At 52.8% G+C, this 24,483-nt stretch overlaps 3 protein-coding genes across 3 annotated transcripts; 2 read left to right on the forward strand and 1 right to left on the reverse strand.

The window, feature by feature from the left end:
* Positions 1 to 19,942, reverse strand: TGME49_211890 (RAP domain-containing protein). The gene is made up of 9 exons (XM_018779554.1): positions 18,006 to 19,942; positions 17,106 to 17,352; positions 16,275 to 16,699; positions 6,205 to 15,920; positions 5,638 to 5,848; positions 3,821 to 5,101; positions 3,120 to 3,512; positions 2,446 to 2,541; positions 1 to 1,851 (listed from the first exon to the last, which is right to left on the reverse strand). The coding sequence occupies exons 1-9, from the start codon at positions 19,848 to 19,850 to the stop codon at positions 367 to 369; spliced, it is 15,699 nt and encodes a 5,232-aa protein (XP_018635871.1). The 5' UTR covers positions 19,851 to 19,942; the 3' UTR covers positions 1 to 366.
* A 1,376-nt stretch (positions 19,943 to 21,318) lies between these two features.
* Positions 21,319 to 21,891, forward strand: TGME49_211880 (hypothetical protein; the record flags this gene model as incomplete). The annotated part of the gene is made up of 1 exon (XM_002371759.2): positions 21,319 to 21,891. The coding sequence occupies exon 1, from the start codon at positions 21,334 to 21,336 to the stop codon at positions 21,889 to 21,891; it is 558 nt and encodes a 185-aa protein (XP_002371800.1). The 5' UTR covers positions 21,319 to 21,333.
* Positions 21,892 to 21,925: 34 nt separating this feature from the next.
* TGME49_211870 (LSU ribosomal protein L18P, putative) lies at positions 21,926 to 24,335 on the forward strand (the record flags this gene model as incomplete). Its single annotated transcript, XM_018779553.1, has 3 exons — positions 21,926 to 23,294; positions 23,808 to 23,928; positions 24,275 to 24,335. The coding sequence occupies 3 exons, from the start codon at positions 21,926 to 21,928 to the stop codon at positions 24,333 to 24,335; spliced, it is 1,551 nt and encodes a 516-aa protein (XP_018635870.1).
* Between the last annotated feature and the right edge of the window lie 148 nt (positions 24,336 to 24,483).

Here is a 24,483-nt window from a genome sequence, read left to right on the forward strand (position 1 = left end):
GTAAAGATATAACTCTATACCAGTTCCTTAGACACAATCGCCGCAAGATCTCACAGAACATATCAGATAGTTGAGCTAGGAACTCAGCTGCCGCTCCTGGAGATACGCGGCATCACTGAAGGCAGACTCCGGCGGCTGATCCGAACGCAAACCGGATCTGTTCCGACACGAGCTAGGAGCGGCCACAGCACCACTGGAGCAATAGGTAACACAGAAAACGGAAGGAACAGAACACTGACGTCCTTTTGTTAACATCGTAATGTAGAGATTCCTATCCTAGAGCAGGCCGCCTTTGCACGGCATCACACTTCGCCGCCAATGTGAGCATATTTCCTGTTGAGTCTGTATGTGTGCAGTACGCAAGATCTATGGCTTTGCAAAAGTCGGCAAGTCTTTACACTCTGTCGATTCTGCATTGATGAAAGGCTCTGGTAGAAGTGCGGTGCTATTACGTCGAATTTTCTCCGCTTGTCCCTGGTATACTTGCGTCATTCGCGTTCCCGACAGCTTCCTGTGACGTCCCCTACATCCTCCGCAATCGGCTCCTTGTGGTGAAGCATCGTCTCGGCCACCTGCACAGCCGCCCCCAAAGTTTGCCATCGTTCCGTCACCTACTACTGACTCGATGCCTCCGAGATTGTCTGGTTGTAGCGCTCGCGCGACGCCGGTTATACTCTTTGCAGATGGGTTTCGTTTTCTTCCTTTAGAGCGTCCCCTTGGTTCCTGATTTTGTTTGCACTGCACGCTCGTCCCTGAACGTCTTCCCTCGTTGGTTGGCTTCTGGCTTGCGTTGCTCTCATTGGCAACATGTCTCTTCTGAGGTGGTGGCGGGCGGCCCTCCTTGCCATGCCACTCTTGAGGCACAGCGTCGGTGCTGGTGTGTTCTGCATGCTGGGACTCACAGCATGTGTCCTCACCCTGCTTATCCGACGATAATTTGCTTCCACCACCACTGCCAACGGCGGCGTGTTCGTGGTGGCCGGCACCAGTAGTCCGGTACGTATCGCCGTTCTTACAGTCGTGAGTTTTGTTCGGATCTCTTGCACTCGTAATGGCCTGCTGCAGCTGTTTCGAACCTGGTGCCAAAAACAGCCCTGCTGGCTGGCCTGAGACTGTGTCATGTCCCTCACGTGCCACAGTCTCTTCGGGGAAAACTGGCTGATTATTGCTGTCCTTGGACGAAAGACTCAGATATCCGCATAACGACTGCTTGGACCCAGTGCCTAGGTTGACAGAATTGATACCTCCGTCGCTACCCTGTTCGTCCGTGTCGTTGCTGCGACGCTGATTTTGTCTCTGCATGTGACGCCGCAAACGAGCATGTGAAGATGTTGGGATGATCTGTAGCGACTCGGCGAAGCGAGGCAAGTAGGCAGCCAGCTTTCTCCTCAGCAAAAGAATCTGACGCTGAGGCCGGCATCCTGATGCTTCCGGTGCCTGCGCCGCCTGCCACTCAAAGAACGGTACTGACAGGACGTGCCACCCAAATAATCGCAGAATCTGGTGCTTGATTTGTGTCAAGGCCGTAGGCAGATACTGAGTCGTACCGCCGCAACGCGTTGCTTCAACACGTGGCCCAAACGCTTTCTGTTTCATCCGTTTCCTTTCCGTTTCTGTGAAACGGGCCTCTCCACCAGGATCATATTCAAGGACCGCAGTCGAAAACGGCGTTTTGTGTGCGTTGTGATGGTGATCGATCTTTTGAAACCAGCGACATGAATTTCTCAATGATTCATCAAGTGCTGCTGCTGAACCTGCCGAATCCCGAGGTAATGCAGGCCCTCTCAGGAACTCGACAAAATGAGTGGGGCCGTCTACCTCCACCGCCACGTGTCGCCCGTCGGCGGCTTCCTGGAAAAAAATTTCATAGCACAATAAGTACAAGAACAGCCTAAAACCGTGCCTACAGGCACGCACAGACAACCGCAAATCTCCATCATATCTACTTCTGTGTAGCCAGACGGAATCACAAGCAGTTGGCTTCGGTATGCCACTCAGTCCCCGCACAACAAAATTTTAGGGCCAATTGCAAAGTTGCGTGTCGCGTTCAGGGATAGTATTCATCCCTCGGCAAACATTGTGGGGCCGCCTGATTGTTGCAGTCGCCTTGATACCCGGTGCGTTACGAAAATGTCAAAAACGGCGTTTCCGGAAAAACCATGGTCGTTCATGCACAGGGTAAAACAAAGTTTATCAGCAACTGTGGAGCTGTTTGCTGTGAGCTGCCTGACAGCTCCAAATGAGCAAATCCAGAATCGCAGCGGATCACCGAGACTCGAAACCGGCTTGAATTCGGCGTCGCGTCTTCAGTTAAAGCCAATTCAGATTGACGTAGTCATGTCTGGCAGGATTCGTCGAGCCTGAGTCGAACACTCCCTCAACCAAACATATCACCGCTCTACTTCCAGATTATAAGAAAAGGAAGAGGACAAATAGAAATCTCACCGTCGCCAGAGTGATATCCAGAGACATTCCTTCGTTCGTCCAAGCCTCGTTCTCGTGAGCAATGCCCAAGTCGTCTGCCAGAGTCGCGCTTATAGCCTGATGTCGTAACACACCACAGCGTCAGCCGAGCGCTCATCCGTTTCCATGACGCATGCAATAAACATGAACAGCACGTGGCAGAACCACAGAAAACCCAGAAAATGTAACAAAATGCGAAAACGCGTCTAGATATATTCTTCACCGGTATCGAGAAGATGTCCGACAGTGTAAATGGTGAACCAAAGTGATGTGCTAAGTAAAACATCGATCCTATTTCTTCCCTGAAAAGACTGATGAGTCGCCTCTGGTCACAATTTTTTCTCGTCGGAGGTCGTATCGTGAACACACGTTAACTTCCTGAGTGTCTCAAATTAGCTGTGTAAAAGCTACACAGGCATCAGGTTCGGAAGCGCACTCCACGCAAGATGTTTCGATGGTAGTAGATTGCGATACTACACAAAGCTTGCAGAGCGTAACGTCCGCTTAATTGTTCAGCCGGAAGACAGCACCGTAAGACGTACTCATTCAGATGACGATTGCTTCAAATGGAGTGTTACAAAAGAGTCTCCAAAAAGCGTGTCAACGCCAATCGCGGTGTAGCTGCCTAGCACATTCATGGACCGGATGTTACTCACCATGTGAAATCCTGATGACCCTTTACTGATATAGTGGCGCGCAGCTGCGCGTAGTAGCTCTGGCCACTCACGGCCTTCGTCTAATAAGAGGCGGAAAACCTCGGCCTTGTTTCTGACCGATCGTGATAATGACGAATTTTGATGCAGTGAACCCTCTTGTGAACCAGCACGTCCATACTCGCCGAACTTTGCGAAAGGAATCTCCTTCCATTGGTGCGCGGCAGCAGGTGGAGTTGTTAATAGAGATATATCCTGGTTGTGCCTCTGGAGTATGCCGTTTTCCTTAGGAGGCATCGTGGTAAAGCTCATCTCAGGGCCTGATGCACGAAAACTGCCAGGGAATGACGCCGGCCGCTGGAACCGTGTTGCGCTCATTAGATGTAGCAAGCGGACCTGCACCATGATTCACCCATTCATCAAAATTTAACATGCCAAATTACAGAGTCGCTCTGATCCCCTAGTTGGATCCGACGCATCCCCACGTCTAGGTGGGCAGACGAATCTACAAAAACGCTGGTATGCACCATCATGAAAGCGCCTATATTGTTCGAGCATAGCAGAACCACGCGTGATTTTGTGTATGATCCTGGCGCTCAGGAGCACGAACAAACGATTCAAGGTGAAGCTCTGGTTCTGCCGCGCAAAATATATCAGGAATCGTCATTGAATGACCATGATTTGCTTGCGTCAGGTTGTCTCACCTTGTTCAGAGTATCAATGAGGCCGATCGGTGCGTACCCCTTCCTTTCCAGTTCCATCAGAAGATGCAAAAACGCTCCGCGTCCTTGTTCTCTTTTTTCCTGCAGTCTCTTGAGTAACAGGGCGCCCTCTCTCACACAACGAGCCGCTACTGTCGCGTACACCGCCTCTGCCCGTGCATCGTCCGGATGGCAAGCTAGACGCGTGCTGGTTGGTTCCCCAAAGTCGTGGCTGCGGGTGAAGTTCGCCGGTATTAAGGATTCTGGCGATTTTGAGTCTGTGCTCCGCGCAGCCGAGAAATCACTCTTCGGAGAGTGCTGGTCGTCTAATCTGTTTTCAAAGACGCTCAGATCGTTTTCTTCAAATGAATCAATACGATCTTGTCGCTTCAAGCCAACGTCCGTTTTCTCTTCCCCATCCACTGTCAACGTCCCATGCGGCATACCATCCTGGACACTGTTCGCTGGCTGATTCTCAAGTGCAAGTTCTTTGCTAAGCCCCACCCTCCCAGACGACGACGGTGCCTTGTCGTAGCCAAACGCGTGCCTGCCCGAGACGGCCGGAAACGTTTTCTCGTTGGCTGTGTACTGTACCGGATCTCGGGCCGTAAGAGCGAACCGCAGAACGCGGATAAGGTGTTGCAGAGGAAGAGCTTCCATCGTATGTTTATCATCTAAGAAAAGCAAAAGCTCACGCCTGAGCATCACAAGTGCCTCCTGTGGCTGATGGATTGCTGCATCTGCGAGAAGAAGCAAAGCCGGCCAATGTCTTTCCTTCTGTGAATGGCAGCTGTCATCTTTCCGTAGCGTTCTATTAGGCGATTGGGGGAGGGAAGTGCTTGACTCGCCAGGCGACAGCCCATTCGTCTGTTTGAAAGAGGCTGTGAAAATGCTCTCAGGTACCTGCTGCGGTGAGACAAAAGCACTTGATGGCACATCTTCCACAGCTGCCCCACTTCGCAAGGCATCGTTTGGCTGGTGTGATGACGCAGTGTTACAGCTAACGCACCGTAGACGCCTGTGGGCTCGTACAGCCCTAGAAACTGCCTCTACCAAAGGTGGGTAGAAAACACGAGCCTGTCTACTTAAGTGAAAAACATACGCGAGAGAATCAAGAGAACAGTAACGTCTGCGTCTCTCCACTTCATTCAGGAAATGGGGCGGTGGGCAGGCTTGCTCCATTGAGGACTGACGGACACCGTCAGTAGTTGTCCTTGCTGCTACGTCGGCTTCTATGTCCGAAGCGCAGTCGTTTATCAAGTGGGCTATCCCATCCAGAAGGTCCTGAAAAGGCATTGCCCACCAGGAAGCACATGAGCGAAACAACTCGGAATGGTTCGCACGCTGATTAGCTCGAATTCACTGTTGCCGTGACCTTGGAAACAGTGTCAACTGGTAACGCGACTCTTGCCGAATGGTACGTTCAGCCACTTATCTAGTCGGCAGATCTCTGCTTGTGCGTTGGCTGAATCTACGAACAGAAATAGTTACATATTCGTGAAAACATGCCCACAAGACCGCTCTTTAAAAAAACACGTCAGTTCGGGACGACGATATACCGCACACATTCAGTGAGCAACTCCTCAACAGTGAGGCCCTAGAATGCCGACGCTGTTTCTTCGTTGAGGAGGTTCTCCCAGACTAAGACCCGAACTCACAACATGCTATACAAGAAAAACGCTGAGCGTTTCACTCTGAGGAACTCTTATCGTGTCGCTGTGCAGAGTTGGTGCAACAACACGTGCCTGCCGCTTGTCGCCCGAAGACACTAAATCAGCTGCCCAATTAGTGCTAGTTCGTATGTCATCATCGGATCTTACAGGGAGAGCGGAATGTCTGGTAAGAACACCAGCACGAAATCCATCTGGGCTGCCGGGATGGACGAGGGGGTGTCGTATCCTAGCCACAATGTCGAGACATAGGATCAACTGAATGTAGAGCTCTCCCGGCTTCGAACGCGTGCCTATGGCTTTCGACGAACTGTTTCCGGAAGAAGGTCGTTCTTGCTCGATGCTGGCTTGTATCCTGTATCTTTGAGGGAAAAACAGGAATGGGTGAAAAGCATTATGGACAATCATGTGTGTTTTGGAGCCTGAACGATGCACACCCTCTCAAAGCCTACTATCATGCAGAAGACAAATAGGAAGCACTGCAAGCCATCACTCGAGTGTGGCGTCTTGACACTCACAAGACGATCTGTACTTTCAGGAGGCGGTGGGAATCGGTGTGCTTAGAGCAACAACTGAGATAAAACTGGGCTGTTGAACACAATGCTCACTCATCATCATCCCTTTACAATGCAACACAATTTTGAGCTGTACATACAGTCGTTGTCACGGAACCTCCGACACACAGAAAAGAGTCATGGGTTTGCTCCATCTACTTACGCCGCGAGATCGGCCAGCACGGCGTCCAGCAGTGATTGAAGCGCAGCATTCAGGTCATGAGTGATTTGGTTATCTTCTGGAGTCATTTGTGCTCGAAGTAAACCTTGAGGTTCATATTTCTCTCCAGTGGTACCAGAATTATGGAGAATATTTGCAGCGATCCAAAGGAACCAGCCGGCAGCCATCAGATCTATCTCTCGACTTCCCTCTTTTCTCTTTCGACTTTCTTCACAGATCACGGTCTCGCCGTCCACATCTGCACGTGAAGAAAAGTTATCCTCGAGTTCCAGTGATTCTTGGCAACACCCCTTCCGTCTACGCGAGTTCGTCTCTTGCATCCCAGACTGGACGCGAGAGTCTTTCACGCCGGCATGAGAAGACTCCTCTTTCGGCTGTTCTGCATCTTTGCACTTCAGCCTGCTTCCTTCATTGTTTCTCTGCTGAGCAGCTTCGTGACCTGGTTTGGCAAATGCATTGCCTCGCTCGGCTGGTGTCTTTCTGCATGCTTCAGGCTCACACAGTCGAGTCTTGTACGGTTCGGCTTCAAGACGGGATCGCACATCCAGCGACCCATCTCTTCTGATGAGGCGTTGGGCGTTAAAGAGCAATTTGCGCACCACATGTGCAATATCTGCCAATGAAACATTCTTTGAGTTGGCGAAAAACGAAAGCAGAGCAAAATAAGCAGCGCTGCCGTGCGTCTCTCGCGCTTTTGCCGTTGCTATGCGCTGCTGCTCCTCACTACCAAGCAGCCCAGATCCTGCCGCAGCAACAGCACCTGCAATCCAGTGACCTTCACTAGCTGCATCCCGATCCTCTGGTAGTGCAGAAGCGGTCTCGACGGACGACTGTTCGTGACCTGCTTTGTGGATTGTCTTCGACGTTGGCTGTTGACTTCGGTCATCGTTTCCATACCCTATTGGCACTGCATGGCCATCATCGGATTCGGCAAGCAAACCCCCGTTGGCTGTAGGGGCGTTGGCCCCGTCTGTCGCGCAGCGGGGCCATCCACCGTATGCAGCGGTACACCCCAGCGCCATGAGCTTTTCAGCCACAATATTGCCTACTGCAGGACTCGTTAAAAAGCGTCCGTGACGGAGGCCTTGACTACCGAGTAACGATGGATTACGGTCTGCACTGGATGCTGCACCTGCTTGGATTGACAGTGCCTCCCACAACCGTGCAAGAGCACCAGGACTCAGGTTGCTCATGCTTCTCAACACAGCGGCCTGTAAATTGTGAACTAGCGCTCTGTCACGGAATAGACAATCTTCCACAGTCGCTGGCACATTCCGTGTCAAGTACGGTTGTGCGGCTTCCCGTAGCCATGCATCTTCTTCACTGTGTTGCTTCTGTTCGCTGGGTGCAGCTTCCTGGCTAGTGCCACGGCCCATCAGATCCGTTGTCGTTCTCGAATCCCGCTCGTTTGCTCGATGGTACCGCTCGACGGGTCCGTCAGCTGTCCTGCAACTTCCGCCAACACGACACGACGCATGACTCCTTATTGCGCCACCATCCGTTCGTGAACCAAGGGCCTCTATCGTTTTTGGGTTTGTTAGTTCAGAAGAACATTCATGCCGTGGAAGAGCCTCACTACTGTTACACTCCCACAGCAAACGAAGCAGCGCAGCCCCGCGATGTCCGTGCAAACGTGGGAACCACTCCTGGGCAAGAGGGAGCATCCTGTGCAAAAAGCACGAAGCTGCGAGAAACAGGTCCCGATTGAGTTGATCGGATACCGTTGGAGAGTCAAGATGGCCCCCTGTATCAGCATACATCGCGTGGGCATCACACGTTTTGTTCAAATACGCATTTTCCGGCAGGTTTCTGCATTGTCTTGCGCGCTTCGCCGGCGGGCTGGGATTTTTGCAGCACACTTTATCCTCCTGGTGGCTTTCATTTCTGTCTTGAGACAAGTGGTCGACTCGAGCTGGTTGGCACTTCATCTGGAACGCCCCAACTGAAGCTATGCGGCCGCACTCCTTTTTTGTGTCGTCCGGCCGCTGCCATCCTGCATCGGCTGCTTCGTTCCCTCGCTGGAGTTTCTGATACATAGATACGACTGGGCCAACGAGAGATGCCGCCGAATCAAGCGGCAAAGTAGGTGCAATTGCCAACGCCATCAGCAGCCGAGTCACCGACCGTCGAATATTCACGGCATCATCTTCGGTATAGGACTGCCGCACTGCGATATCCCGATCCTCATCTGCATTATCCGCCGCGCCTGACGACAACAGTGACTGAGTCATCTTCCATTCTCCCGAAGTGTGCACACGCTTCAGCGACTTGTGATGCTGAGAGGTGATCTGTTGCTCTTCCAGCAGAGCGAGTTGTTCTATGAGTTCCAGGATGTAGGATACGCTTAGCTGCTGCAAAGGCAGTAGGCGTTCCGCATACTGCATTTCTTCTTTGGCCTCGGCACTCTCATTGGCAGCCATACGAACATCTCCAGTTCCAGTCGACGTCGCTGCGCATGAGCCATGTCTGAAAGCCGCTGCATCTTCATCGTAGATCGGGAGTTGCTTGCCACTGTGTCCGGTCCCCTCCGGCCTTTCTTCGGAGACAAGAAGTCTTAGGGACTCGTTCGCCACGGCAGCTCCGTTCCCTTTAAGTCGTATTGGCGCGAGCACCGCCGGCTGCTCCCCTGTGGCTTCCAGTTGCATGCGTCTCTCCCTAAGTTTGGCATCTACCTCGCTTTCGACTTTCGCCACCTGTCTCTGCCTCGAGCCATTAACATTGGACCCAACCTTTTCGATCCGATGCTGAGAGCCCTGAATCAGATGTAGCACATTTGCTAACGTTGTCGCGTCGTTCGCGAGTCCCCGAGCAACCGCCGGGCCCTGAGGACCACCGCCAAGAAGGCGCAAAGCCCCTGCTGCGCTAAGTCGGTCTCCTTTCTCGCGTACGAGCGCGCGAACGCGTCTCCAGGTCCAAGACGTTGATGGGTCAATCTGCGACTGCTGGAACGTGTTTTGTTCTTCAGCAGCCCTGGTACACCCGTCACGTGATAGTGGTTCCTGCGGCAGTCCAAGAGCAGGTGATGTCCGCAAAAGAGAAGACTGGCATGTGTCTTGCTTGCTTAATAAAGCAGATGTCGTTACAGCCTCAGGTACTGCCCACGCACGCAAGCCACCTGGAGTCGGTTTGGAGGTCACATTAGTGTGACCTGTTGGGGATTCGAGTGAGAGTAAATAACCAGTCAGAGCGGCCGCTGCCGGGGCCAAAAAAGAAGAGACTGAACTGTCTGGCAGGAGGTTGTGAGTCGTTTCATTTCTACGGTGAGCAGAATGAAGCTCAGGATGCGCAGTAGCGCCACCTGACGGCGAGCCACAGTTGTTACAATAAGATTTCCCGGCATCGGTTCCGCCTGCTGCTTGCGCATCTCCCACAGCAATCTCCGGTTGACCTCTCTCCAACATTCGTAGCCAGACGGGGGCTGCCGATGGCACTCCGAGCAACTGAGCAGCGGCGGTGCCTGCGTGTGCCAACTGCTGTGGACCCAGCAAGTCCCACTGTGTCCGGGTTGTGTTCGCAATTCCTTGTCTAGTGGCTTTTCGATACGCTGCTCCACACCGGTACCCCACGGCGCTCGCGGACACTCCGCTGGAACCCGGAAGTTCCATTGGCATGCCGCAGTTGTCGCAATCAGTGTCAACGTTGAATTGGTGCAGCCGCCTACCCCGGAGATGAGTACTAGATCCGATTGCATTAGTAGGGGTAGACGGCTTTCGGGGTAGAATGATTACTCCGTCACGGTTGTGTTCCGTATCCATTTGTGCGCGCATTTCGCATGGATCGACAGTCTTGCCTGTGTTCCCCTTTGTTGGGAGCATGTAGTACTCTTCCGTTGGGCGATTTAGCATCGCAATAAGCTCAACAGGAACGTCTTCGACAATACTTCTTGCCCAGTCTGAAGTGTGTGTGTGTTCGTTTGACTGTTGCAGGAGCCGGTCCTCTAGCGCTGAACCCAGATTCTTCCCTGCTCCTGGTCTTGTACGGTCAACGACGCCTTTTCCATACGATGCAGATGTGGCCACCGGTGAGCTGGAGATTCGCTCCAATACACGAGAATCCCTCAGCGCTTCCGCGTCTGTTCTTCCCGCATACGCAGTTGCCATGAACGACGCAACCGCAGCATCATCCCGAGTCTCTGCGGAGGTTTTCAGGCGCTGAAGAGCCGTCAGACCGTGAGCAAGGTCGGCGGGCAGAAGGTGTGCCAGCAGACGTCGAGGAAACGCCGCCTTAAGAAGCGACATCAGGAGAGAAGGCGGCTGAAAGGTGAGGCGCTCTCGCCGATGCAGAAGAAGGGAGAGCAACGCTGCTCGAGATCTGCGTACGGCGGCCATGACATCTGATGCTTCATGAATAGGCATCCGCGCCGTAGACTCATCAACGTGCATTTTGTCTGGCACTGTACTGTTGAGTCTGGAATCAGAAGCGGTGTCCAGACTGAGGGTGCCGTCTACATCCGCTCTCTCTTCGGTGCCACTTTGGAGAGCAACACCGTTGAGAGTATTAAGAAACTCTTCCATGGCTCCCAGGAGGTGCAGCAACGGAAACAAACGGTTGTACATCGGGTCGCTGATACTATGCATATTCTCAACAAGCCAGGAAATGAGTGCCGGCCTTAACTGATGTTCCAGAACTGCATGTATTCTCGCCGAACCGAAAGGCTCGAGATTGTCGCCACGTTTCAGGGCATCCGCAATATGCTGAGAGACGTGCGAACCTTCGAACCACTCCTGACGGACTGGAGCGGGTGTCGCTGTGGAAACGCTAGCTTTCTGATCGGCTGCCTGCCCTCTGTGACCAGAATTTGAGCGCTCCTCTGTGCTCTTGTTCCCCGCAGTTGCCAGGCTGTCCAACGTCACGTCCGAAGTCGCACTTCCTTTGGCTAATTTCCGCTGATAAGGCAGCGACTCATGATGGCAAGCCACGAGAAATGAATGCAACTCGAAAAGGAGGCTCGGGAACTGTTGATGGCTAGAAGAGGCGAATCCACTGCGAAGCATGACTGCAATTAACTCAACCATCGCAACTAATGCATCGCTGGACGTCCCTGTGCACTGTGACTGATCAGAAAAAAAAGCAGGCGAGTCGGCGTTGCTGCGCCGCAGTTTCCGCTGATGGCTTCGTGTTTGTTTATCATCCTTCTCATCTTGCTCGGCACTCGCCGAAACCTCTGTACCCGGATATGGACCACTCCGTGAACCTTCCAAGATGGGACTCGTCAAATTCGCCTTTGTCCGCGATTCACAGGTGTGCTGGCCGTTCCTGATACACCATGCTGCCAGGCTGTCAGTCCCAGACGTTGTTCGGCGTAGGTGACGCAGGGCGAAAAGAAGCAAACTGGCCCGTTTCACCCAGAGATTCACAATTTTCTGCATGCCGCCAAGCGTCTCGGTTTCGCCAGCTTCACGCGCTATTGGCACCTCAGAAGTTGAAAGCCCTTCGTTCTTCCCCTCTGTGCGCATACCCGTAAGCTCAGATGTCACGGCGCGAATCGACCGAGCAACAAACGTTTCCAGCATGAGAACCAGCTCCTCACATCCTGAAGCAAAACGGTGCTGCCGTTGCTGTTGTTCCTCAATTACACCCTGTGCTCTTTCGGTAGACACTCCTAGATCTGTGGCCACGTTTGCAGAAGCTTCTGTCTGCTCAAAGAACGGAAGTTCGCCCCTCACACATTGTTGTTGCTCCTCCGGCACCCACCAGCGGCCCTCTAGGTTCACTACAGATCCTCTCTCTTGCGCGTACCTCTCCCGATCTCTCTTTAGAGTCATGAGAGAAAGTAGGATAGACTGAACATGTTTAGATCTCCATTGGTGCTTGGGAGGAGTCCAGCCAGTATGACTAAGAACGCGGGCTAGAGCCGCTTTCAGCACCTCAGCAGCTTCCATCGCGGCATCCAAAAAATCATACGCGCGCTGTTCAGCACCAGGCATCCCTTCTCCGGTCAGCGTTTGAGACACACCGCAACCTCGACCGCCGTCAGAAACTATCTTCGAGTTCTCCCTCTGTTTTAGTGAATGCCAGCCCCGCTTCAGCTCAGTGGCACACTCGACTGTGTCGCCTCGTTCAGTTACGCATGCCCCGGGAAACTCGCTTGGGCTACGGTATTTGTCCAGAGACTGTTGTTGAAGCATTGCCAGGATAGCCCACACTCGGCTGTGCAATTCACCTTCTCCTCGATCCTCCTCCCCACGCAATCGCAGCCCATCAGAAGCCAGGAAGTCATCTGAAGAAACAGATTGTGGTGTGGAGCAAAACGAGCCGGAAAAGGCCGCGGCAGACGGCTGGCCACGTTGAGGTGCCTCAGCGTTCTGCTCATGGCATCCATCTCGATTTACGCTTTGCCGCATGTAGCGCGGCCGCTGCGATCGACGAAGCAGCGCGAGTGCGCGCCGCACTGCTCTCAAAAGCAGGTCTGGCTCCTGCCATCGCAGCATGACTGCCGCTAGCAGCAGCATGCTCAGAGCTTCTCTGCCCAACAGGTGCACTTGGCAGATGATATCCCGACGCACGGTCTCAAGAAACAACCGTTCCTCCGTATCTAAGGCCACCGGCTCTACGTACAAGGCGAACTCTTCACTCTCACTGGACGAGTCGATACCATCAAGTCTGTCCTCCTCTTCAAAGCGTGCAGGGGTATCGTCGCTGGCGTGAAATACGCTGTCACGACGTAGCTCATTGGGCAACGTATGCTTCAGCTGCCAAGGATCGAATCCCTTTTGCCGCTTGCTAGCAATCGTAGCCACGGCCCAGATAGCATTTGTCAGAGCCTGAGCATTACAATTTGATATTTGCATTCTGAGTCGCCGAAGGATGGCAGCAACAACAGGGTCAGCATCTGCTGAAGCCTTGAACCCTCGCCGAAGCTCTCCTGGTTCCGCATCAGCTTTCACTGGGAAAGACAAGCCTGATCTCTCCGAGTGCCAACCGAGAGTAGCAAGAGAGAATAAAGACGTGCTCGCATCTAATGCACTCATTGATGGAGCTAGATGCAGCAGAAGACTACGGAAGCTAACTTTAAGACACGCCTCACTCTCCTCGATCCGTTTCTGAAAAGAGGCATCAACGGTTCGCAGTGACGATGGTACGAACAGTAATTTTGCTCCGATGCGCTCTGCCTGTGAAGCTGCCGTATCTTGAAAGTCAGAAGATGTGGACGTGCCAACTCGGACAGTGCCTGCCTGGGAACATGAGGCAAAGAATCCCTTAGCTTTAATGCTTGCGATGACCCGAAGCGCAGATGACAGCTGCGTACCGTTTAGTTCATGATTGACGGCCAGTTCTGAAAGCCGTGAAAACAGACTCGAGGGGAGTTGTTGCCAGATTGAAGAAGCAGTTGGCGCGTAACCATCCGTGGCGGCATCTTCTTTCGCGCTGTCGTCAGGGGACGATGAGGATGAGTAGCCCCTGTCAGATATGTTATCCACTGATGATGCACGACGTCTCGCCAGACTGTCCCCGGATGAGTCATTTGAAGCCGCGGTTGCTGCTGAGACCTTAAGCAACGACAAACCCTGAAGCGGGGATGCACCCGACAACGACCTGAAGAAACCGAGCTTTTCGAGGGCCCACAGAATGCGAGTTATTTGATGATCCATTGTAGGTAATTTGACAACGACAGTCCACAACAGTCTCTGCATCCTGCTGTCGTGCAACCACCAATCACTGGCTCTTTTTTTCAATCCGTTTACATTTTGATCATCCGCTATTCGGCGCGTCTTCGTTTCACTGCTTGGCCTTGGCGCAGTCAGCGTAGGGCCATTGATACGGACTCTGTCAGTAACATGCAGTTCCTGGAGAATTGCCAATCGGTGGAGCGCCGAGCTAAGAGACAGTGAATCGAGGCACAACGCGTCGCGTTCTCTCAAGTGGCTGGCAGGTAACCTCGTAGGCGACGTCTCATTGTTCACTGCGGACCCTGACTCCATGTGTGCATCTGTCCCAGTGATGCTATCGCACTCTGCCGCAGCTGCACCAACAGCCTCCAGAACCTCTTCCACACTATCAGCCCACTGAATACGTCTTCGAAACTCTCTGCTCAAACTGAGCTCTCTCACCTTCCGAGTAACTCTTGCATCAAAACGCGTCAGCCAGCTGCCCTCAAATATGTGCTCAGACTGACCGTGTCGTGGAGCCGCCCCCACACTTTCCTCCCTTTGCCTCCCTCCGGATCCTGTGCAGCGACTGCTTCGGCCTCTTTCGGTACTCGACTCCAACGAATCCCAATCTTCACTTTCTAACCCAATGATAGAACTGATGCGTTTTACGAGCAGAGTTGCCGTACTACGCATGTTTAGGCGAATTAGCAGTCGCAGCAAGGTACAGCTGTTTTCCAAGAGCGGCAGGTGCTTCACCTGCAACGATGAGTTCTCTGAGGGGTGTTTGTCCGATGTGTTGCTGCCCCCAGAAACACCGTACATCCCCATACGCTCCCACTCCTTTCCCGTTTCGGAGGTTATGTCTGGGATGTTTCGATTGACTTCCCTGTGGTTCTCGAGCTTACTAAGGAGGAGCTGAAGTCGAGCAGCGAGTCGCCGCACGACAGAGGCACCATGGGAGCGACGTTGGGTGCGTTTGAGGTATCCCGCACTTGACGCCGCATCTTCCTTTCCTTCAGGACTTGCCCCAGACTGCGACCCATCGCTGGCCGCTCCCCCCTTCCGGACGCCAGGTTCTACCTTCCTGGAATCACGATTCATGGCTACTAAACGAATCCTGCTTTGCTCGAGAGAGTGAAGGCTGAGAAGCATAGTCACAACATTGGGCAAACTGTCAAGGCGGTCCCATTCCCGATCTACAGCCCGAGAAGCTAGTGAAAGCAAGCATGACATGTTTTCCGCAAGCTGATCCAACCTTGATTTCCCCTCGGCCATTCCTGTACGCGTCTTCCCAAAGTCAAGCCTGAAGGTCCCAGCCTCCCTGCTTTTCATACCACGGGGCGGCAACGCCTGCTGCAATTTGCGACCCATCCCCCTGCATCCTGTCTCGTTGTCTGTGGTCAGCATCACTGTCTCCGGTGGCAATTCTCTCCCTAGCATTTTGACATATCCACGAAAGAGGAAGCTCGCAGCAGCGAGCAGATGAGGTAGTACGGAATGCACTGGACGGACACAGTCCGCAGCAGTTGCAAAGAACGCAGTAAAACTTTCCAGCAGATCATCCACGTCCGTGTCAAGACGGCGCTCCACCTTACGGTCGTCACCTCCACTATGCAGCACCGGTCTCAGTGGAGGGAGAAGATTCCTTTCTTTTGCGAGTGAAACCGTTGCAGCCCCATCCTGACGTGCTGCGGTCGCGTAGGTTACTTCATCGTTTCCAGCTGCCCAATCGTAATATGGAGCCATTCCAGGATTCGTCGTCTTGCGGTTGTTATCTTTTCCGCCTGCGCACGCCTCTGATCCCCCTAAGGCAGGTTGCCCTTCGCGTTCTTGTTTCAGTTTCGTCACGGAATATACCAGCCGCCCCAGGACAGATGCGAACTGAGAATGAACCGCTGAGGTTCCGCAACCGCCTTGTGTATCAAAAGCTGGTGGGTCCAAACTTTCCCGTCGAGATGATGATGTTTCACGGCTATGCTCGTGTGCCGGGCAGCCTGAGAAGTGAGGATCTGATTCTCCACTTTCGCTTATCTCCTGAGGTGCAGCGCTCCTTCCGATACTCTGGCAGCCAAGCCGAAGTAAAGCGGTAACTAGTCTTTCCAAAACCTGATACGCATTCCGTATCGACATCGAAGTGGCACTCCGACAGCAGGCTTGTTAACGGCCTTACCATATTGTGACAGATCTGTGGCTTCACTCCTTATGAAAAGAAGACACAACAACACCCTGAGGTTTCCAAATTGCTACCAGAGTCTACGTTGTTGGGACCGTTCATAAACAGCACATCTTTGTTATCCATGCAAACCGTGTAACGTTCGTGTGTTGCCCGCTGATAGCCAATGACAAGGATCTCCGCTAATGCTGCCTGACAACCGTAAAAAAAACATCAACACTTCCTATTCTGTCAGGTTTGTGTCTTGGATGGAAGCAGCTCACATGTTTTCGCTGCGTGGCTCATACCTGTACAAATGGTTTGTGAAATTCGCCGAGGTTCATTCCAGCCGCTGCCCTGGCCACGGCCGCAATGGTTCCGACGTCGACGCCCAAGTCTTGTAGATCTCTCCAAATTCCTCCTTGTCCCGCCTGAGTGCGCCGTGTCTGTTCGGTCGAACCGGGTACTTCTTTGTTGCTGCCTTCTTGACATCCCAGTGTTCCGCCCTCATTAATGTGGTTCAGTTCGGGAAACTGGTCGGAAGGCTGGCGTTGGCCTCCGTGACTACTGCTCTCCTCTAAGGGTTTATGCCACGATTCTTCCTCTCTGCTGAGGGCGCTCTCCAAACGAGCAGTTGCTGTCCTGAACTTATCCATTGTCAGCTGCATCAGAGCTTGGAAAAGTCGCGCGCGCTGAAGAGGCACGAGAGTCTCGCATGAAACCCACAACTGGCCTGCAAAGAGTGACGCAATGACACATCCAAAATTCACCCTCCTCGCAGCCGCGAAATGTGAGCAGGACCCAAGCAGCTGCATACCATCACGTCAAGAGTTCTCCGCTGAAAGTAAGGGCAGAAGCACGCAACAGCGGCTGCCAACCTCTGCTAAAGTCCAGATGCCTTAGCTCGATGCACGAGCTCAGGGCACACACGCCCAATGCGCTGAATCAGAATCAGAAAAAAACTGAAATGCCAACAAAGCGGGCACGTGAACAGGCCGGTCAGTATCCTATGGTTATGGGAAGCTGGCCAACGTTGTGGTTAACAAGAAACTCGTAAACAATCACGGCAACGAACTCCACAACACATGAAGGCTAGTTCTGTCCGCAGGAACCTCTGTGCGTAGCAATGGGAGCCTTACTCAGTTCAGCGTTCGTAAGTTCAGCATGATGCTCCGTGAGATGCTCAGGAGCCCTCGCGTTCTCATTGGTCTTGAACTTCATAGGATATAGGACGCCTGCAAGAGCGCGATCGACAATCACATCTCCTAACCGGCCCAGCAGCGTCGCAGAGGGACGAAGACCAAACCGCGCGAGAGCATGAAGAAGAGCTACTCCTGATGATGCGTCCAGTGAGTCGACTCTTTGCGGTAGCAGAGAGAGGATGTCCTGCAAGAGCAAAGTGCGACAGCGGACGAGAAACACAGCAACACGGCACAAGGGGATAACGCCTACTTAGATACAGCACTGGCCTTTCAGAAAGAGTTGACCCGTATTCAGTACGTGAAGGTGATTGCTATAACGACGACGACATGATCTTATCTAGAACCCTGCAGGGGTACAAAAATCCGAAGGCGTGGAACAGCGCGCTAACAGAACAAGGGCGCAGGCTAGCATTGTTGCCGAAGGCACAAGTAAATCCCCGCAACTTTATTCAGGAAGACGAGGTTGCATCCGCCCAAGATGAGCGCACAAGTGACGGTCGACTCGGAGATTGCCGCAGTCGCAGCCCGTCTGGACATGTTGCACCACCGCAGAAAGTTCCTTGTTACTGCCTGTTCTGTGTCCGTCTAGAGTTTGTGGTATTCTCGCCAAATAGCAAGCGAGGCAGCCTGCCGCTCCATCGGGAGAGTGCCCACAGTCGCCGTGCCAGTTGCGATTTGTGTATTCAGTCGATTCCAAAATAAACAGCATGGGTCGCTACGAATTGGGGAGTCAAACGCCATAGACAAAACTCAACAACTGGAACGACCCATTGCCCCGTAGCCAGCTCCAGAAATGCAGCATTTTCCCAACGATCTCAGTCGTAATACCTCCCGCACCTTGAAAATCGGGTGTCTCTTGACATCCTCCCGCATTCGGATCATCTTGGCCATGTCCAGCACTTTCCGTTGACTGTTTCTCCAATCTGTTGCGTTCTTGTCATCCTGGCCTTCGAACGCCTGAGAGTGATTATAGAGGTCATTCGGTTCAGCGCCCACTAGTGCTCCAGTCTCATTGCCTAACTCCGCGTTCGCGGCCACACTTGACAACGACAAGAGACGCAACACGATACTGGTGAGCTCCGTGCCAGAGAGCCTGTGCAGATTTTGTGTTTGCAAAAGGCTCCAGAGGTCGTCCAGCCGCCTGACGTCCAGCAAGCGCCGTGCACTCCATTCGCCTTGCAAGTCGCTTGTCGTACTACCCCGATTTCTGAATCTTCGCGAGGCTCTCGAAGGAAGAGAGACAGGTGCTCCTCCACTGTTATCTTCAGGTGCTTGGTGACCACATGTTCTCCCCCGTCGATTCTGCTTCACACGCTCGCCTAACCGAATGTAATGTCTTTCGCTGGTGTTGGCGTCTTTCAGGAGCTCGTTCCAATTCATGTCGCGTCCAGTGGTCACCCGATCTCTTGCACTGAATCCAGCGCATGCTTCACCTTCAGCATTTGCTGTCCATGTGCTACGGTGGCCGGGTTGTCTCTTTTCAAACGTTCCTTTACTGCGGCACAAGCGCATCACGTTTGGTGTTGCACACTGAACCTCCTGGGGCGCGTCACGTCGCGTGTCGGCCTCGTCTAGCTGCTGTGTTGCGCTATCTTGCAGCAATTCCTCTACACCAGCTACGTCTTGCAGCACTCTCGCGCGACCGTCAGTAGTATCGTCCAAGGAGATTCGGCTCGACGGCAATCTGGAGCCGTTTCTTTCTTTCGTCGGCCATTTGGTAGAAGCGGGCCTGTGCCGGTGACGTCCTGTGCGATATGCATTTCCCTTAGAGTTTTGAAGGCCCCGGGCACGACGTTCTCTTGCAGAGTGTTGTGATTGCTGCCCACTCGAACCGTGTTCCTCCTGGCCTGTAGCAGGCGTTTGTTCAGCGTCGTCCTTGACGGGCTGCCCCGTTGGCGCTGGCAGGATCGCCGAAAATTGATCGGACAAAGGCGATTCACCAACGGACGCGTGCGTGTCATTTTCGTTGACTGCAGAGCTCCAGGCGTCGTCTCGAGACAGCAATGGCTTCGGTGACTCATGGCTCGGTCCTCGAATTGTCGGCCGCAACGTTCTCGAGTACTCAGAAGCGTTTGTTGCGTCTGTAGCCGCAGGGTGTGGTGGCTCTATATCATCTGGTGCTTCACTGGTTGGCAAATCGGATACCTTTAGTGACTGGGACCAGCCCGACAGAGCCTCCGGTTGGTCGAGATGGTGTCTTGGAGCCCGTCTGTTGCCTGCGCTTTCTGAGTGTCTCTCTAGGAGTACCGTGCACCACGGGAAGAGTTTGTTGCTCCGCGTAGCTCGTTTCGATTCGAAATCATGCATTCCTCCTATCTGGAGCAGCACACCAGGAGAGACCGATTTCTGCTGCGTACTGGCACTCTCCCTGCAGTGAAAGCCCCTCCACGACCCGCAGAGGCCTGCATTGGTGTGTGGAAAGAAAGAGAGACGTGGACCATATCGATATATCGGATGGCGTCTCTGTGCCGACCAGCGTTTACCAGAACGCAACACAACCTGCTCCACAGAATCACAAGGATATACACAGATCTCATGGAGAAGCGGACAAGGGGAAAGGAAACTCGCAGGCGAGTCGTCTACCTGTTTCGGGTTGCCTTGAGTGGCAGGAGCACGAAAGACCGGGGAGAAATCTGACGTCAAGTGCTCGGGCAGTGTGGGTTGCAGTTTGTGAGGGTGCATGGTACCTCCCTTCTGCCTGTTTATCCGGAAGGGCGTGGACGCAAAGGATCCATCATGAGAAAGTTGAGGGTGGACGCGGAATCGTCCCGCGACTTCCACATAGGGCTCGTTAGCCGATGCGGTCGGGCCCTGACACACCAAATGCCGCCTGGGGACGTAAAACAGTGCCCGCGAGTAAGAGGAAGGACTCCGCCTCGCCGAATTCGTGTGGATGCTGCCGTTTTCTGGTGGGAGTCTTGAGAAGGGGTGCCTCTTGCCGCGTGTTGGCAACGATGCGTCAAACAGGACCAACCCACTACATCCTTGTAGAACAACATGAAAGAAAGAAATGAGCCTTAAAATTGCAGTGACAGACATTGTCAGTCACAGTCTGGCCCGTCCTCAAAGAGACCGTTACGACGATTGTTCGATTTTCTGCCCAAACGCAAGGAGGGGCACGAGAACATCCGTTCCGATCCTTGTATGTTCATTACGTTAGAAAACAATCGGAAGCCAAAAACACTAGGGGCATATTACAAAGCAGCTTAACACTTGGCATTTAAACATATCTGCAGCTTATCCAGGAGAGCTGGAGGAGGCGGGTAAGTCGCAGAGTCTCACCGACTGGAAGATCTATCCAACAGTGGCGGGGACACACCACAGTGGGCATGAAGCCCACATAGTAATGAGAAAAACGAGGCCTCCGTCTCACACTTCTTGTCAAAGACTATTCGTGCCCCTATATATGAAAACTGTTGAAGGAATTAAGGCTTCATCTCCAAAAGGGAAGCCCTGTTGTTGGTACTGTTACTGGGTTGCGCATGCCACAGCGAACGCAGCCATCAATCAGAGGCGTGCCGTTGACCGAATGCGATACGCTTGGATTCACTCTCCAAAAGGCCGCAGCTACTGTTTAAAACATGTTTTTCTACATTGGCTTTCCCCTTCAGAGATATACGCACCAAGAGAAGTCGTGAAACTAGTTGGTCCTCAAGGGTCGAGCCTCAACAGGACCTTCCATAAACTCTCACGCGATCAGTGACATCGGGCTGCCACGTCCTGCACACCCGCGGAGTCTGGTTTGATCTTCCACGAAGTCGAACAAGAGTGACAGGGATTTGTCGTGCAAAATGGTTTCAGGTAAATGCAGCAAACAAAGCAACGGATTGTCGACTTTCGCCCCGCAGCGAGTGCTTTCAATGCGTGTCTTGCCGGATCGACGTGTTTCGAGTGACCTACCCGCCGTGTAGAAAATGGGGTTCCAAAGGCAAGAACCCCCACGGTTCGAAGAGGGAAACACGAGTTACCAGTAATACATGATCTATCAAAAGCACAGTGCAGAAAATAGGGTCGACGTCCGGGTTTGCAGTACCGGTGCAGGGACTGAGTCCTATTCCTTCGGGCACCTCGGAACGACCCCAACATCGACGCATGCGAAGACAATTTTGCGTCAAGAGAGCAACTGAGCACATGTAGCTTCTGGAATCGTGAGCAGGAACAATTCATGAACGAAGAGTATCTGGTGACCAGGCCGGCGTCGACTACAAGAACACTTCGTTGTTGCCCCGGCGGTCTTCATCTTTTCTACCGGTGTAGATGGATGACGTACGACCATACGACCAAGCGCTGGGCGGGCAGGAAAAGAAACTCAGGCTTCCCAACCATTACCAAACGTTGTTGTGGTGCATTACGGTCATCCAGTTTCTACAAGAGACTCCATTGCTCCAATTGTTCTGCTGTGGAGAGTCAATTTCTCCGTGTGTGCCGCATCCCTCGTTCCCCCAGCGGGAGTTCTCTGCGGATAGCTTCCTCAGGATCCTCTACTCATCCCGTGGGTCACGGTGTGGCCAGCTCCGAAAGCTTCAAGGATTTTGAATTACCACTCGCAGTGATTCGTTCGTTGTGTTTTCTGAATTTCATCTTGCGGAATGGCGCGCCTGTATATCAGGCATGGACACGGAGGAACAGGCGATTTTCCTGCTGCATCCCCCGGTGGGTGATAAGTCTTCTCCTGCAATGTAGACAGCCTGGGCGACGTACGCCGGGTGTTTTCGTGCCATAGGAAGTGTTACTAAGCCTTATGTGGGTTGTCCTCGATGCCAGCCACTTGCGGGCATCCCTACCGCTGTTCAGCGGGTCTGTCTTCCTTCGTTGTGTCACTTCTTTTACACTCCTTGATAGACCTGCTGGTTTTTCAGGTTCGTTTCACAACAGCGTCATCTGTGCGTCTCTATCGGCCTTTGATAGCTGTGCACAAAAGCTGTGGCAGTGAATTGTTAAGAGGAACCTTTGATCAAGATGGAACCGGCAGCAGCTGCAGACCACGGATGCTGATGCTGGCGTCAATATCCCCGACACGTCCAGCACTTTTCGTGCCTCATGCTTGTGGTCTGGATCAGAGAGAAGGCATACACGAAGAAGGGTATGCGTGGCATTCGTCCACTTCTTCGGAGTGTGGAAGGGAATCCTCACCACGTCAGCAGGTGAAAAATGATGATGGGCTTTCCTGGAGGGCCCTTCCTGGCCACCGACATTGGCGTGCAGGGGTGAGGTTGTCAGGTCATCACGCCAGCTCTTTGCGCAAGTTGGAGGCACTTTCATTTGTCTTCGCAAGTGAAAAATACTGGGTAGTATTACCATGGGGCTCTCCCGTGAGTCGTCTTTGCGCCGGGTCAAACCTAGGTTTCTTGATTCCTTCTCTCATACGAAACCTGTCGCGCGCCCAGAAATTTCGCAGTGGCTCCAGACGACGTGTACCGTTCCTAACTGCACTCGCTTCGCCTCTGTCGAAGTGTATTGATTCCTCGTTGGCAGCATCGTTCTGTCCACCGACCCCAAGTCCCCTCTGTTCGGAGGTTCATTTTTTCTCACATGAGACTAAAATGCGCTCCACATCATGCTCATACCAGCGGTGTCAGCTTGCGCCGCCTCCACATGCACTGCGCGCTATATCGTCCGTGGTGCCGCTCCCATTCTCAGCACACATGCGGGTGTCAACAGCACAGTGGCCACGGAGCTCAAAGTGGCCTATCTCTTATGTTGACCGAGACGGAAGCCAGGAATTCGCGAGACTGAGCCAAAGAGGAAGGATTCTGTTAAAAGGTGGTTTGCAGAGATTGGCGGGTAAAACTTCGAGTTTGAAGGAAAGCCTGCCTGACCTAGCGAAGAATTCTGAAAAGGACACTATTGAAGGTGAAGAAATACTAGGCAACGGCGAAACGTCGAAGAGTGATGCTGCCGAGGGACAGCTTCCTTTCCTTCAGTCAAATGCGCTTCCTCGTTCGGACACAGTGGAGCGAGACAGGGTGCTACTTGGAGAGAAGCGCGCACGCCTCACGATTACTCTCAGCAACAATCAGGTCCATGCTTGTGTCGTAGACAATCGCCTACAGCGTACATATGCGTACGCGAACAGCTTCGACCCTTCCCTCCGGACGGAAATCGGTTCCGTGCAACGGAAAAGGGGTGAGCAAGTGAAATATGCTACGGTTGAAAAAAATCGTGTTCGCATTCATGCGGTATTTGCAATTAGGAATGACTGAATGTCTCCATTCTTTGCTTCAGATGTCTAAGAAGGCAAGCTAAAATAGTTTATCTCTAAATGCGGACAAGAGCGGGGCGTTTTGTATCCGGTCCTCTGGGGTGAACCGTCTACGTATTGCGTTATGTGCTTGTGCATTATGTGTCGAGAAGCAGTGATCTATCAACTCTCGTCGAACAACGCAGAAAACTAGCGGGAGACTTTTCGGTGTCTTCTTTGAACATGTCGTGTGGGCTCTCGTGCTGCATTATACATTATGCAGGAGGTCACGTAATTAGAGTTTCTACCGTAGCGTGAGTTGTGCACTCAATGAATGGTTTGTGCGGTTATAAGGCCGTTCAAAAATGAGCACTCAGATCGCAGGTTGCGTTCGCGACGGCTGCGAAGAGCTGCCAACGTGTTGTCTTGTCGCCCTTGTTTTTGTGCCGTGAATACAGGTTGGGCGCCACGTCCACACGGTGGAACCATGAGGGCAGCGCGAGCAGTGGGCCGGCTCTTAGCACAGCGCGCGCTTCAGAAAGGCATCAAGAAAGTATTCTTTGACCGGAAAAGCTACCGGTACGTATGTTGACCTCAGAGGAATTTCTGCGGCTGCATGTTTACTCTCAGGTTCAGCGACAGATGCTCTGCGTGTGTGTGTTCTTGTTGCCTCACTTCCGACTGTATCGGTGCCACGGAGTTATACCAGGTGACTGCCTACCACTATTATCTCCTGTATTGGGTTACCAAAAGTCCGATAGGATGAGTCTCGGTGCGGTGACAAATCGGAAAATGTCTAATGGTAAGAGGTGGCAAGATATCGGAAGACAGGTATTCATGGGAAGTATTTACAAAAGGGTACTCTCGAGTGCTATTCAGAATATCTGACGCATCGCGATATCCATGCGATGAATGTTCGTTTCAGGTACATCGGCCGCGTTAAGGCGTTAGCCGACGGCGCTCGCGAGGGCGGTTTGGAGCTCTGAAGCGTGCTTTCTGTCCGACATCGGTGGGCAGGGTTGCTCCGACCAAACATGGATACCGTTTAGCTATTGATGACTCCGTGCCACGGAGACTGCAGGAGGAAGTTGAGCTAAAGGAGTGTTTCTGATCTGTTTTGGGCGCTGTGAAGTA

The sequence above is a fragment of the Toxoplasma gondii genome, chromosome X (genome assembly GCF_000006565.2).
Source record: "Toxoplasma gondii ME49 chromosome X, whole genome shotgun sequence".
Classification (NCBI taxonomy): Eukaryota; Apicomplexa; class Conoidasida; order Eucoccidiorida; family Sarcocystidae; genus Toxoplasma; species Toxoplasma gondii.